This window comes from Zootoca vivipara, chromosome 10 (assembly GCF_963506605.1).
Source record: "Zootoca vivipara chromosome 10, rZooViv1.1, whole genome shotgun sequence".
NCBI lineage: Eukaryota > Metazoa > Chordata > Lepidosauria > Squamata > Lacertidae > Zootoca > Zootoca vivipara.
The window spans coordinates 35,030,537-35,045,271 of record NC_083285.1 but is presented as its reverse complement, the minus strand read 5'-3'; the positions used below and the strand labels follow the sequence as shown (position 1 = coordinate 35,045,271).

General features: G+C 38.6%; 1 protein-coding gene across 4 annotated transcripts in view; it reads left to right on the top strand.

Moving 5' to 3' along the window:
- Nucleotides 1-14,735, top strand: part of CEP290 (centrosomal protein 290) — a 48,552-nt gene that overhangs the window by 8,423 nt on the left and 25,394 nt on the right. For 2 of the 4 annotated variants that reach the window (XM_035127262.2, XM_035127263.2), the window contains exons 12-27: nt 1,921-2,044; nt 2,916-3,088; nt 3,945-4,107; nt 4,931-5,031; nt 5,148-5,235; nt 5,802-5,914; nt 7,784-7,868; nt 8,178-8,320; nt 9,263-9,427; nt 9,820-9,969; nt 10,432-10,547; nt 11,060-11,162; nt 12,011-12,241; nt 12,705-12,878; nt 13,282-13,393; nt 13,984-14,189. In XM_035127262.2, coding sequence (XP_034983153.2) covers nt 1,921-2,044; nt 2,916-3,088; nt 3,945-4,107; nt 4,931-5,031; nt 5,148-5,235; nt 5,802-5,914; nt 7,784-7,868; nt 8,178-8,320; nt 9,263-9,427; nt 9,820-9,969; nt 10,432-10,547; nt 11,060-11,162; nt 12,011-12,241; nt 12,705-12,878; nt 13,282-13,393; nt 13,984-14,189 — 2,247 coding nt within the window. Of the gene's footprint in view, nt 1-1,920; nt 2,045-2,915; nt 3,089-3,944; nt 4,108-4,930; nt 5,032-5,147; nt 5,236-5,801; nt 5,915-6,284; nt 6,858-7,340; nt 7,434-7,783; nt 7,869-8,177; nt 8,321-9,262; nt 9,428-9,819; nt 9,970-10,431; nt 10,548-11,059; nt 11,163-12,010; nt 12,242-12,704; nt 12,879-13,281; nt 13,394-13,983; nt 14,190-14,735 lie in introns of all 4 variants that reach the window. The other 2 variants (XM_035127265.2, XM_060279691.1) reach the window with 2 other exon arrangements.

Here is a 14,735-nt window from a genome sequence, read left to right as displayed (position 1 = left end):
ACAGAATAAATTTACTTTATATGTCCCAGTTTTAGAGGGGAGATATTACAGATTTTACCATCAATATATATGCTTTCCGTGTACAATGTAATCTTAATAATACTAACTAATAATAATTTTATTATTTTTACCCTGCCGATCTGGGTGGCTCACAGCACATATCGGAAACATACTAAAACATCTAACTTTAAAAACTTCCCGATTCACGACTGCCTTCATATGTCTTCTAAAAGTCTTAGAGTTGTTCATTTTCTTGCCATCTGAAGAGAGGGTGTTCCACAGGGAGGGCACCACAACAAGAAGGCTCTCTGCCTGGTTCCCTGTAACCTTGCTTCTCACAGTGAGGAAGCCAGCAGAAGACCCTCGGAGGAGGACCTCAGTGTCTGGGCTCAATGATGGGGGTGGAGATGCTCCTGCAGGTGTACTGGGCCGAGGCCATTTAGGGCTTTAAAGGTCAGCACCAACACTTTGAATTGTGCTCAGAAACTTACTGGGAGCCAATGTAGGTCTTTCAAGACCGGTGTAATGTGGTCTCGGTGGCTGCTCCCAGTCATCAGTCTAGCTGCCGCATTCTGGATTAGTTGTAGTTTCCGGGTCACCTTCAAAGGTAGCCCCACATAGAGCACTTTGCAGTAGTCCAAGCAAGAGATAACCAGAGCATGCACCACTCTGGCGAGACAGTCTGCGGGCAGGTAGGGTTTCAGCCTGCGTACCAGATGGAGCTGATAAACAGCTGCCCTGGACACAGAATTGACCTGTGCCTCCATGGACAGCTGTGAGTCCAGAATGACTCCCAGACTGCGCACCTGGTCCCTTCAGGGGCACAGTTACTCCATTCAGGACCAGGGAGTCTTCCACACCTGCCCGGCTCCTGTCCCCCCAAAACAGTACTTCTTTCTTGTCAGGATTCAACCTCAATCTGTTAGCCACCATCCATCCTCCAAACACCTCTAGACACTCGTACAGGACCTTCACCGCCTTCACTAGTTCAGATTGGTTCCTACTTATAGAGAACCACTTCACTGGTTCCTACTTATGAAGGAAGAAACTTAAGTTTCATTTGATGACTTCTCTACGTATTAGGATTTTAATAGGTGTTGTAGACCAAAAATGTATACTGGTTAAAATAGTGCTGTATTTTCTAATGAGCGGCATGTAACTTACTAACTCAGCTGAACAGTATATATATCTTTCCTGTATGAACTATACCTTCTTTCACATGTTTACATTTTATTATGTTATAATCTTATAATATACCCAACTATGTCACACACCGAATAGACACACTGAAATCAAGGAATTTAAATTAACTCAAGATGATTGATTTCAATGGATCCACTCCAAGTATAACTAATGGTCTTCCGACACTAAACATTTAGCTCTGAAGTTGAGAGTCACTATTCAGCAATGGGGTGGTGGTCCTATTTGAAAGGATGCCAACTTCTTTGCCTGTTCCTACCTTGGGGCCTTCAACAGTGAACGGCAATCTCTGTTTACGTTTTGCTTGTCCTTTCTCCAAAAGCGCAGAGTGAGGGGGTTGGTAACACTTCTCCCTTCCCCAAAAATCTGTGGACCCCTGGCAAACTATCATGCTGTTATTTTAATGTGGAAACATCACATGCATGCACTGTGCACCCATAGTAATTAACATGTGGCTCTTTGGCATATGTTACCCTAGAGTAAATTATGGGGGGGAAAAACTTTAAAAAGTTACTCATTTTTTTTATGATGCAGGATGTGCATTTTATTTTTACCTCTCTGCTTTTATTTTTGCTGCTTTTGCCTTTGCTTGTCGTTCTTCTAGATAATATCCGAACTCTATGTTGTAAGTACGCCTGTTTTTATTTTAACATTGATCTTTTGTTTGTTAATGGCTTACTATCAGTGCTATTAATTAGGTACCAAATTATATTTTTGCAGGGTGTGCAAGAAAGAGACAGTCAGATCAAACTGCTCACGGAACAGGTTGAACAGTATACAAAAGAGATGGAAAAGAATGCAATGATTATTGAGGACATGAAAAGAGAACTTCAAAAAGAAAAAAGTAACTTGTTTATGTGTTTTGTGTAACTTTAGCAATATGTTTTGATTAGATTTGAAACTGGTTTTATAACCTGCTTAAGACTCAAGTTTGGTTAGTGTTAACCATGATTCTTGTCTGTGTAGAACCCATTCACCATGATTAATACTGTGGATTTTGTGCATGAGACAAGAAAGCACATATTCCTGTTGATCACTACTGAGTGGGAGGATTATGTCTGCATGGTCTCATAATGATATGTTTCAACCAGTCAGAGGGCCACATCCAGAAAAGGCCAGTCCTCTGCAGGCCACTTCCACAAGTGGGCCAAACCACCCACCAGTCAATCACCTGAGTTAATATGTCATCAGGTGATTAAAACTTCAAACCATGGCTGTGAAGGAAGATTCTTCCTTTCCTGGTAGCTGAAACTTTCCCCATGTCTGCATCAGAAGATGATTGGGATGGGAGAGGTAGGTATTAGTTATTCCAAATGTCCTGCTGGATCTAATTAAGCCCAGAGGTTCCCCACCAATGGCCTGAACCTTTTATGGATATTTCATTTCCTGTTGTATGTCTTATGGTGCATTTATGAATATAAACCATTCTTCCTGAGGTCTCACATGTTCCACAGGCAGGTTTATCTTTATAACTGTAGATGTTCAACCTCATCCAGTTTTGGTCCTGCTTATTGCATGGAAGCAAGTTCCTGCTTTTGTATGCAACACTGAATATTTAATGCTCTCCCCTTCCTGGATTAGATATTTATGTTGGGAAGGAGGTTTGATTAATTGTTACTCGCTATGAGTTTCTCTCTTAATTTTCATTCACTGTCAGTATGTCTTCCAGTTAGTTTCTCACCAATTTTCTATGGACGTCTGTTGTATCTTTTTAGGTCTGCCATCTTCTGTTCAACAGGGCCATATTGGGGACATCCAAGGGAAATTACATATGTTGGAACAGAAAACCAAAGAAGCTGAAATGGTAGCAGAACTTGCAGAAGCTGATGCAAGGGAGAAGGACAAAGAACTTATTGACACTCTGAAACGAATGAAAGATTATGAATCGGTATGTAGTTTGATTTGACACAATACAGTGGTGCCTCGCTTAACGAATGCCCTGCTGAACGAAATTTTCGCTTAACGAAAGGATTTTTCGAGCGGAGGTTGCCTCGCTAGACGAATTCGTTTTATGAAAAATTCGTCTAGCGAATCACGGTTTCCCATAGGAATGCATTGAAATTCAATTAATGCGTTCCTATGGGCAATTTTTTTTTATTTTTCCCCCCAATGCATTCCTATGGGATTCGCTAGACGAATTTTTCGTTATAAGAAAAGACCCGTGGAACGAATTAAATTCGTCTAGCGAGGCACCACTGTACTCTAAAAGGGTACGGAGAAGACAAGTAGCAGATTTGTTAAATAGGTCACACATACTTTTAAATAATATGTCCCCAAGGTGATGAGTCTGTCCTGGAGTCCTTTTCTTTATTTATAATTTCTGTCCATGCCAGATCTGCCCCTTCCCTTGATGAATATATTAAATTAGCCAAAGTTGTTAGACAGTGAATACGTCGATGTCTTGTGATCATGACAGCAGAACCACAGAAAAGATGGAAATAAATGAAGTTTAATTATGCATATATATCAGGCCAGTGGCCCATCTAGTTCAGCCTCCTGTTCTCATAGTGCCAACCAGATGCCTGTGGGAAGCTTGTAAGCAGGATCTGAGCACAGCAACCCTCTTCCCTCTTGTGGTTTCCAGCAGCTGGTATTCAAAAGCCTCCAGCAGTAGAGGTAGAACATATCTATCGTAGTTTGTAGTCTTTGATAGCCTTATCTTCTGTGAATTTGTGTTAATATATTTCTTGGTTAATCCATTTGATTAATGCACTCCTTAGTTTATATGCTTTTCCTTTTCTAAGGGAATTTATGGCCTGGAAGATGCTGTTGCTGAAATAAAAGTTTTAAAAAAGCAAATTAAAATAAGGGATCATGAAATTGAAACATTAATTAAAGATGTTAACAAACTTGAACTTAAAATCAATGATTTTCTTGATGAAAATGAAGACCTCCGTGGACGACTGGGTATGTATCATGTTAACTCTGAGAGATATTTAATTGTACAGTGGCCCTTAGATAACCTTCCTATGGCCAGGGGGACTGCGAACTGAAGGCATTTGATCCTCTTGTGCTGCTCCATCCTTTTCCATTTTCCCCTTAATTATTTTATTCTCACTGGAAATGGTGGAAGTGAAATAAATGGGACTGAACTATCCCTGTTCCAGGGCTATCATACTCTCTGGTTTAGGAACATGGTGGGACACTGGAAAGGTGTTGGTATGCCCCAGCAAACCCGTATTTTTAGACTTACTGACACTGAAGCTCCAGTGTTAGGACAAGGACTGCAGAAATTTTCGTGGCAGTGCGGAAGGACCATCTGACATCATGTAATCATAAGGTTGGGTCCTCTCTCTCCCACTTCCCTCAGAGCAAGAGCTTATTATGACCCCTGAGCCAAAAGTGGAAAGTACAAATAATTACAGAAGAAGTAGTCCCTCACTGCCGCACCAGGGACAGTGTGAGAAATGTTTCACTAGGATGTGAGAGTTGGTTTTTTGCCATTGTTAGGAAGCATCTAGAACTGTCATCTAGTGCATGTTCATAAGTGTATATGAGACTGCAGTTAGAGAATTCTAGAGCATATTGCTGCATTTAATGAACAAGCTGAGAGCAATGGCTGAGGATTACTCCTAGTGTGGCTGGCTAAATGAAGATCTTAGCAAAAATATCCAACTGAGTGATATGTAGGAGGACAATTCGCTCCCTAACCTAGATCCCTCAGGCCATCATCCTTGACTGGAATTCTTCTAATTGAATATACAAATTTCTGCAATTTATTACATTTCAGGTCTTGATCCCAAGACAATGATTGATTTAACGGAATTTAGAAATAGCAAAGCACTGAAACAGCAGCAGTACAAGGCTGAAAACCAAATCCTGCTGAAAGAGGCAAGTGATAAATGGACACAGTCATGATTTCCTTGTCTAAGCATCTAAGTTGATTCATCTTCATACCGTTTCAATAAGATTTAAATAATAATACTAGGCATTTGAATACATTACAGATTGAAAGACTAGAAGAAGAGAGAGTTGCCCTGAAACAACATATTCGTAAACTGGCTCAGGAGAAAGGAAGAAGAGCTGCAACACTGGGTAGGCTGTCTCTGAAGTTACTTTGTGCCATGCAGCAAACAATAGATGATTCCAGAAGAACATCTTCGTTTATCTCTTGGAACAGTCTGAATAATGAATTTTTGGTACCGCTGAGGCAACGAATTAAACAATCCTTCTGAAATCCATTGAACTCTTGTTGGGAATCTAGTGTGGTCTTTGGTTTCTATGACAGTCCTAAACAGATGATTATAGCATTTGCCTTTGAATATATATCTGGAGGGATATATATTCCCTAGGTAATCTGATCTGCTAAATTGTTGTTTCACTTAAGCAATATCTACCTCCTGTGAGATCTTGGCATCTGGGCTGGCCAGTTCCTATCTGTGTTCTATCTAGCCCCCTTAATCCCTTCCTAAATCAGGTTGGATGTGTGAGGACCAATGTTTTTGTGGTGCAGGCTCCTCAGAGATAATGAGAGATCTTTCTTTTAACTTACAGAGTTTTTTCACATGACTTGCTTTTGAGACTTTTTATCATTACTACTGAGGTCAACCTTGCATTGTTTTTAATTTTAAAGTACTGCTTGTAAACTTTGTTCTGTTTAGGATTGGATACAGATGACCTACAGCTGATTGATACCTTTACTGAAGATCTGAAGATGAGAAGGAGTAAATTTGAGTTTATGAGTACAGTTAATGTTGATGAAGTTAAAGAAAGGGTAATGGCTTAAGTTTTATTCATTGTAAATTCCACTTTGACTGATTTCTTAAATTGGAATATCATTGGAGTATCTTTTTTTTTATAAAGCATTGTATACAAAAAAATCTGTATTGAAGTTATTTAATGTGTCGCCATCTTGTTAATTGCTTTCATGTATAATGAATGCTAATCCTTATTCTGTAAATAGCAGTTAGTGTATTACAGAAAGAAAAGCATGGCTTCTCCTAAAACAATACTCTTTCCCCTCAGAGTTGTGGGAGGCAACAGAGGAAAAAAGTAAAACTTTGAGGAATGGATTGAGAAGATCTGGAACGTGCTAAAAGTTTATTTCTCTGAAAAAGTGAAAGCATATCTTCTTTTCTTTTCAGTTGAGTTTTCAGCTTGATTCAGAGATACAAGTGAATGATAACTATGATGGCTCCGAGTCTTTTACAGTAGAGGAACTTTACAGTTCTGTAAAGCAGCAATCTAAAGAAATGCTAGGGACAGCTTTATGTCCGGTCAGTTACAGTGAATCGAAAGAACTGAGAGCAGACTGTCCACTATCATTTTCTGCTGTGCAAGGGAAAGAAAGGGCTAGTAAAAGACGACAAAGACAGGAAAGGCAGATGAAGAGAACTGAAGCATCTCGTGTTCGGACCCTGTCACTGGATTTCCAGGAAGGGCTGCCTCTTTCTCTGCTTGGAAAGCCAGTGTCCTCCTATGTAGTGCAGGAGGTCCTGTTGCGAGATGAGAAGGACAATTCTGAAATAAAATTGTTGGATTTAAGAACTGATATGAGAGAGATGGGGAAAGACCAGATCTATTTTCCAGAATCATGGCCAGTAGAACACGTGGATGAAGGACTTGATTGTGGCCTGCGAATGAATGCATATCAGATAGATCGAGTTGAGAGTCTTATAAGGCAGTTGAGGAGTGAATTAATGTTCCTTAGGTCAGAGGTGAGACATCTTCATATGTGCTTAAATTTGTGCCTTCTATAATTGATTTGTTTTGTTTTGTTTATGAATCGCTTCATTTGAAACATCTTGAAGCGATTACCAAGTAAAACAATTTCATATTTAAAACTAATCCACTGCAATACAGATACAGATAAATGTGCCACATTTGCAAACATATATGTTTTCTTGATTAAAGGCACAGAAACTGGGACTTCAGAAACTGGAACTAATTATTTGTCACTGTCTGATGTTAAGATTGGCTGTACTCGCACATAAAAGTGCTTGAGAATGGTGGTATCATTGCATCATTATAAAAAAGATCATCCCAGTAAAATGGCAGTGACTGTGTTATTGATAGATACATTGTTGTGATTCATTATGAAAGGCAACTACAAATAGTTAAAACTGAATTGTGAGGCTTATAGAATGTAAAAGTCTTTAGGAGTTGAAATTCAAATGCATTAATAATTACTTGTTCTCTAGAACGAGCAGATATTGAAAGACTTGTTCGCCAAGAATACGCTGAATAAAAGTGCAGAGCTAGAGCTTGACAGACACAGGAGCCAGGAGTTTGAGGTAGTTCAGGGTTTCCCCCTGAGATAAAGTCATGATAGTCCATATTAAGAGACTAATAAGTATTTTGCTAATAACTTAGTATTCTTTGACTGAATATACTGTCATGCAAATTGTAGTGTTCCCTTTTCACAAAAACATTCTTCTTATTATTATTCTTTCATTACAAAAACATTATTGCTGTTTTGTTTGAAATACATTAAATGTAATATGCTGTCATACATTGTTCAAAATGCAGATTAGATATGATGTTTTATCTCATTTAACATTTTTTTCAACAATTCAGATTAAAAAATGAGCCTTTTTAAAGTTCTGGAAACCCATTTTTATGGTAATTCTGTTTTTATTGGCAGAATAACTACCTTACCAAAGAATTAAATGAACGTGACAGGGACTTGGAACAAAACAGGGCTGTGATAGCCAAGTTTCAATTGAAATGTAAGCATAATTTTTAATTTACCTATACAATAAGAGTGCTAAAGCAATGGTTAATGAATCAGGCAAAAATACATCATCTTGTTGTTTTGTTTTATAAATCTTGCAAACCTTGGATTTAAAAAATCCAAATTTGAAATTATTTTTTGAATGAATCATTTTGAGTAACAACTCTTGCTAAAATTCATTAATATCTCCTCTTGGAAGTGTGGATACCATAACTAGAAACCCAGCTGAAATACATATGAGCTTGCAATTGTCTATTGTAAAGTGTGTGGAAGTGAACTATATGTACCGGTAATGTAATTGCAGTAAAAGAATTGGTACAAGAAAATAAGCACCTTGAAGAAGGCATGAAAGAAATCCTACAAGCTATAAAGGACATGCAGAAAGATCCAGGTGTGAAAGGTGGAGAAACTGCTGTAATCATTCCTAGTCTGGAACGATTAGTAAATGTAAGTCTGTCTTTCATTACTTACTTAGCTTAGCTGAATCTGTTTAGCTGAAAGCGTTAAAGGGATTTCATTATTGGTTGCCGTATGTACATAATGACACTGGTATGAGACGATAAAGGAAATTGGGTTTTGGAGGGGAAAGTTTATGCTTACCAAATACTTTGAACGGGTTGTAGAATTTTTTTTAAAAAATAAGGGCAGCAAAAATATAGTTCAGGTGCTTGCAAACTCGTGTTAAAATTCTAAGGATTTTGCTTCCTGCCTACATAATTGCCATCTGGAGAGGCTGTTCTCTCCAACTATGACATGGTCCGCACTGGAAGGCATGGGGTATCTCTCTTGAGCCTTTCTCACCCCTCTTCAGCAAATGGTCACAGGGCCATGACCTAGTGTGAAGAGCCAATCTGCGTTGGTTTTCTCCCTTTGACAGGCAAGGTGGAAGAAAGGAAAGACTGAATGGATGGGCGTTGGGATTTGTAGCTTGGACTGTTGCTATAGTCTGCCCTCGGGGAATCTGCTTTGCATAGTAGTCAAGCTGCTGTAGTGCATCGGCTGTGCAACTTGAATCTTGTCTGTCCTGTGTACTAAAATGCTATATAAATCATGTGGTAATGGAATTAACTGTTGCAGAAAAGGTCCGCCCTCCCCATACATTCGCCATATGTAGAATCACACTTTTGCAATATTCCCTTCCAATGCGGTTTTATTCCTCATGCAAATAGCATGTTTTACTCTTTAAATGGCCAGATTTACTGTTTGGCTTTATATAATTTTAATTGAACTTGGCGTGCATTTGTTAACAGAGGAATCTAGGCAACTGGCAGAGTGCATGCTATGCAGGGAAAAATTACCATACTTGTATCTCCATGTAGGGCTAGGAGAAGAGAGTTTAACTTCATGGAAAGCACTTATTTTCTTTTATGGTGAATCAATTGTTGGCAGGCAATTGAATTAAAGAATACAGAAGGAAGCTTCGATGCTAGCATACATTTAAAGACTCAAGTTGACCAACTAACAGGACGAAATGAAGAATTAAGGAAGGAACTGAGGGAAGCACAAAAAGAAGCAGTGAATTTTTCCAATCAGCTTTCAAAAGCAAATGCCAAGGTATGCAGGCTATCAGCCTTCAAAAGTAGCCTAGGGAGCAACACAAAGTGAAGTACACATGGGTTTCTATCCACAGCTCCTCATATGTGTCATGCAAGATTTGATTAATAGACAAAGGTGAAAGAGTGCTGTTTAGTGTGAGAGATTATGGGTGCATACTGTGACCCTGATAGTGATGCTGTAACTTCTGCACACCCAAACAGCTGCTCATCTGACCATCACTGAAAGCAGCTTTTTAAAAATTGTGGCGCTTCAGAAACATTTTTATTTGGTGTACGTTTTCTGGCTAGTAATGACAATATTTTGCAATACATGTAAATGATATGCTTAAAGTATTTAAACTTTTTCCAGTGATTCTTTGCGCCCTATTGTTGCTTGCTTATATGTTTCAGGTTGCCTGTTTAGAAAATGAGATCCATTTGCTGCGGCAATCAGTAGATGCCGGTATGGTGTTCAAAGCAGTAAATCTTCCGGAAGGAATGGCTCCATCTAGTGTAAACATAATTAATTCACAGAATGAATATTTAATATACCTTTTACAGGTAAATACTTTAAAACTGACTAGTGAGTGTATCTAACATGTTCACCTCTGTCCATTCTCTTTCTCTTTCTCTTTCTTTCTCTCATATGCATGCATATGAATGTATATACCATGGTGGTTTGAAAGACATGCAGTATTTTAATGAAAAACAGAGCATTCTATATTCAGAGTTTCTTATTCATGGCAGTTCAGTATCTCATCGATGGTTTTTAAAGTAATAGTGAAAGGAGCAAAGTCCTGTTCACAGATCTTTTATATAACTTTGATATTATCATTTAAGATGAAAACTGATATTACATCTTGAATTGCAACTTTTTCCATACACAAATATATGTGATGCGGTCAGTCTTTGTAGAATATTTTAATTCAGAAAGTATATGGGAAGGCACTACATGCTGTATAACATTAACATTAGAATTGAAGCTGAGATATGTCATACAATTAATTTTATGTGTATCATTAGGAACTGGAAAATAAAGAGCAGCTGCTGAAGAAATTAGAAGAAGCACTAGAAGACTATAAAAGGAAAGTTGCAGTTGCCCGACACCAGCAAGGCTTGCTGTATAAAGAGTATCAAAGGTATAATTGTTGCTCCTGAGGATGATATCTTGGTATAGTATCCAAAGAAGGTGAATTACAATAAATAAGGTGTATAGGTGAATTACAATGAAACCATAAAATCAAACACTATTTTTGGAACGAAACTAGTATTTTTTCCCCTAGAAAACAGTTATGGTGCAGCAAAATGTTATTTTTAAAAAAATAAATTAGTACTTAATAAAAATAATGTTTATTAATACAGTTTATTTATTCATAATAAATAAAAATTAAAAATTAAAAGGGTTTCAAATACCCTTAATAATTCTGGTGCCAAATATCAGCACTAGTACATAATGCAGCCATTCTCTGCAATGATGGAAGTGTTAACTTGCTCTTTCCACAATCTGTTTCCCCTCCATTGGCAGCTTGTAAGTCTTTTGATCTGAACTTTCAGACTTCAGATTTTACCTAGCACAATATGACATAATAGTTGCAATAATGTGTTTTACAAAAAGGAAAAGAAGCTCTAAACATTCATTTACTTATTTTAGTGAAAGGGAACACTGGCATACTGCTGGTGAAAAAATACAAGAAGAAAAGAAAAGATTGGAACATCAAAAGGAGCAAGATGATGTAAAAATAAAAGAATATTACGTAAGTAGAGATCCTATATTGATGGGCTTGGGTGCCAAGAATGACAAGTTCCACATGAGACTTTCCCACCTCCTTCCTGCTATGAGCCCTTTTATCACCTGAAAAGCTGTTTCTAAAGGCTGGATTATTTTTTAAAAATAATGTGGGGTCTGGCAAGGTTTTTGAGGGGAGATTTGCAGCGATTTCTCTCATGCCAAGGTCTCATCTCATGCAATTCTCAGGAGTGGCTTTTCCAGGAGTACATAGGACTGAGAGGAGGGGAGAAGATGCCTGTTATGCACCAATGTATCTGCTTCTGTTTAGCTAGATCAGCGTTTCTCAACCACTGTTCCGTGGCACACTAGTGTGCCGCGAGACGCTGGCTGGTGTGCGGCGACGTGCGGCGACGAGAAGGGCGATTTCCATTGTCACATGCCTGGCAGCCACCAATAGACAGCGCTGACCCGCCAGAAAGCAATATTTCTCCTCCTCTTTCCCAAAGCTCAGTGCAAACGAGCCTGGCAGCCGCCAAACCACAGCACTGACCCACCGGAAAGCAATATTTCTCCTCCTCTTTCCCAAAGCTCAGTGCAAACGAGCCTGGCGGCCGCCAATACACATCACTGACCCGCCGGAAAGCAATATTTGGCAAGTGTTTCTTACAGTCATAATTATAATATAGGGCGGCACAGAGTTAAATTTTTTAACTTTTTTAATGGTGGTGTGCCTCGTGATTTTTTTCACGGAACAAGTGTGCCATGGCCCAAAAAAGGTTGAGAAACACTGAGCTAGATCAAAGCCACCGACTGATTAAAATATGTGCTAATACTCACATCACAGTGCCAGTCACATTTTTAATCTTCCCACAGAATTTATTAGATGCACTTGAAAAGGATAGCGATGACTTTAAAAGGCTATTTGCGGACTACAGTAGAAAAATAACTGTTCTGAGGGTAAATGAAAGGTCACTGGCAAGGCAGTACACAACCGTACTTGAAATGGAGAAGCATCTCCGGAAAGAGAATGAGAAGATGAAGGCCGAGTTAATAGCTGTGGAGGCTGCAGTTGGAGAAAAGATCGGCCGTTTGCAAAGGTTCAAGGTATGTTTTATATATCATGCCAGCTCTACTCACATGGCGATTGTGTGCAAGACACTTTTGTATGCAAAGCAGCAGTGAGGTTGTGCTTCCTGAACCATTTCCAGCATCACATCCTCAGGCAGCACCGACTGTGCCCTGCCCAACATTTGAAAAGCAATCCCAAGTGTTACACACAAGCTGCTGATGAGAGCACCGCATGGGTCATATTCCTACTCAAATCAGGTTTCCTGATTGTGTGGAGCCTCAACACTTCTCTTTTTCAATAGGATTTACCATGTACTCCTTCCAAGTGTCTCTGCAAAATCCAAGCTGTTTTTGCACTTTTCAATATACGCCACAGCTATTCTCACAGTACAGTTTGGCTTCTATATTCCTAGTGACCTGCTGCGGTATTTTTGAATGCACTTTCAGCATTCCTCCTTTTTCGAATGCCATATAGACTGTTTCTTCTTTCTTTGTTCAGGAAATGGCAACCTTCAAGATCGCAGCATTGCAGAAAGCGTTGGATGATTGTGTACCTCTGAATGATCTGGAAATGGCTAATAAACAATATAACGAATTAACGGCTAAATACAGGGATATGCTACAAAAAGATAACTTGCTTGTTCAAAGAACAACTAACTTGGAGCACTTAGAGGTAATACTACCGGTACCATGCTACTTTGAGATAACTTTAGATTGAGTATCTACATTTCTCCATCTCATTTTTATGCTGGTGGTGCAGGTCCAGCAGGATTTGAAAGGAAAACAATCTTTTTATTGTCCTCCCTAAATACTATTGCAGACCGCTAGTGCTTTACCTATAGAAACAGAGAGGGGAGGATATACTTAGGTGTGATCTTCTTAGTGCTCTCTTGTAAAAGCTACTTACACTTTAACTTAGGAGAAAGCACTGTATGGATGGGTCCCTTTCTTTTCATTGGTGTCTAATGTTCTCTCTCTGCTTGCACAAAGCAATCTTTTTGTTTTGTTTTTAAACCATTACTATATTTTGTCTTTAAATTGTTTTTGGTGTGCTACATCTTGCCCATACCATATAGCGTGAAAATGCATCCCTGAAAGAACAGATTGAGTCTTTTAACAAGGAGCTGGAAATTACAAAAGAGAAACTTCATACAATTGAACAAGCTTGGGAACAAACAGCAAAATTGGGTGAGTGCATTGTATATTATGATTATTTTATTGCAATGAGATGATACATATTTTCTCTGTAAACCTAGTATTTTAAAATGTTGAGTTGAACAACATTTTGAAACACAAGGAAGCCTTATTCTTAAAGAATCCAAACATTCAATTGAAAGCTTGTTAGTATTCTTAAATAGTATTCACACAAGCCTAGAAATTTTTTAAGGGAAGAATAAAAGGGAAAATGATGTTGATCTCAATATATTCCCAAAGGCATCTGTGATCATTAATACAACTTACCTGTTATTAGAGTGTTTTACTTGCAAAGACAACCCTTGTAGTGTATCAGAAGTGAGATATCCTGTCAAGATTCTGCCAAAGTCTGAAAATATCAACCCAGTTCCTTTGATGAAAAAGGGAAGTAATAATACCTAAACAAGGTAAAGGGCACTTACAAATAATATTCCAGCTCTGAACTATGCAAAAGAAGATGCTTTAAATATTTTGAAAAAGTTGAAGATTTCTGCCTCTATTCCATACTGCAGATTTTATATTGTTTTCTTTTAAAAATGTGTCTGTCACTAAAAAATTCCCTTTATATTATTGTCAATTTGTAGGAGGAGACAGTGCTACAGATAAGGCCACAAAAGCCATAACAAACAGTGAGATTGTTTCTATTTCTAAGAAAATTACTATGCTGGAAATGAAAGAACTAAATGAAAGGCAAAGGGCAGAGCACTCTCAGCGAATGTATGAACACTTACGGAACACATTAAAACAAGTGGAAGAACGTAATTTTGAACTGGAAACAAAGTTTGCTGAGGTTGGCTGATGAGCTGTGGTTACATAGTTTGCTTAAAGTGTTGGAAAATGTATTAGCATACTGTTCTCTTTAACATTTAGTATTTAGCATACTGTTCTCCTATCATTCCCTCCCCCCACCAAGTTTCTTGGAGCTAGACGCATTTAGAGATTTTGCTCTGTTTGAGAGACACTACTGAGTAAGGTGGAAAGTGTACATATAAGGTTGACAAATTCCTAACACCTGGAATAAATGGCTTTATGACCAAGCCAAACATCACATTAAACTATCGTTAGAAATAAACTGTGGATCAGGCATCCCCAAACTGCGGCCCTCCAGATGTTTTGGCCTACAACTCCCATGATCCCTAGCTAACAGGACCAGTGGTCGGGGAAGATGGGAATTGTAGTCCAAAACATCTGGAGGGCCGAAGTTTGGGGATGCCTGCTGTGGATTAATGTGGATATACAGGATGTTGGTGTAGTCTGCTGAAAGGCTCTCATTCCATTTCTCTCCCCCAGTTAATTCTTGAGGCACATCAACTAAGAAGTGGTGTTTTTTGGCAAG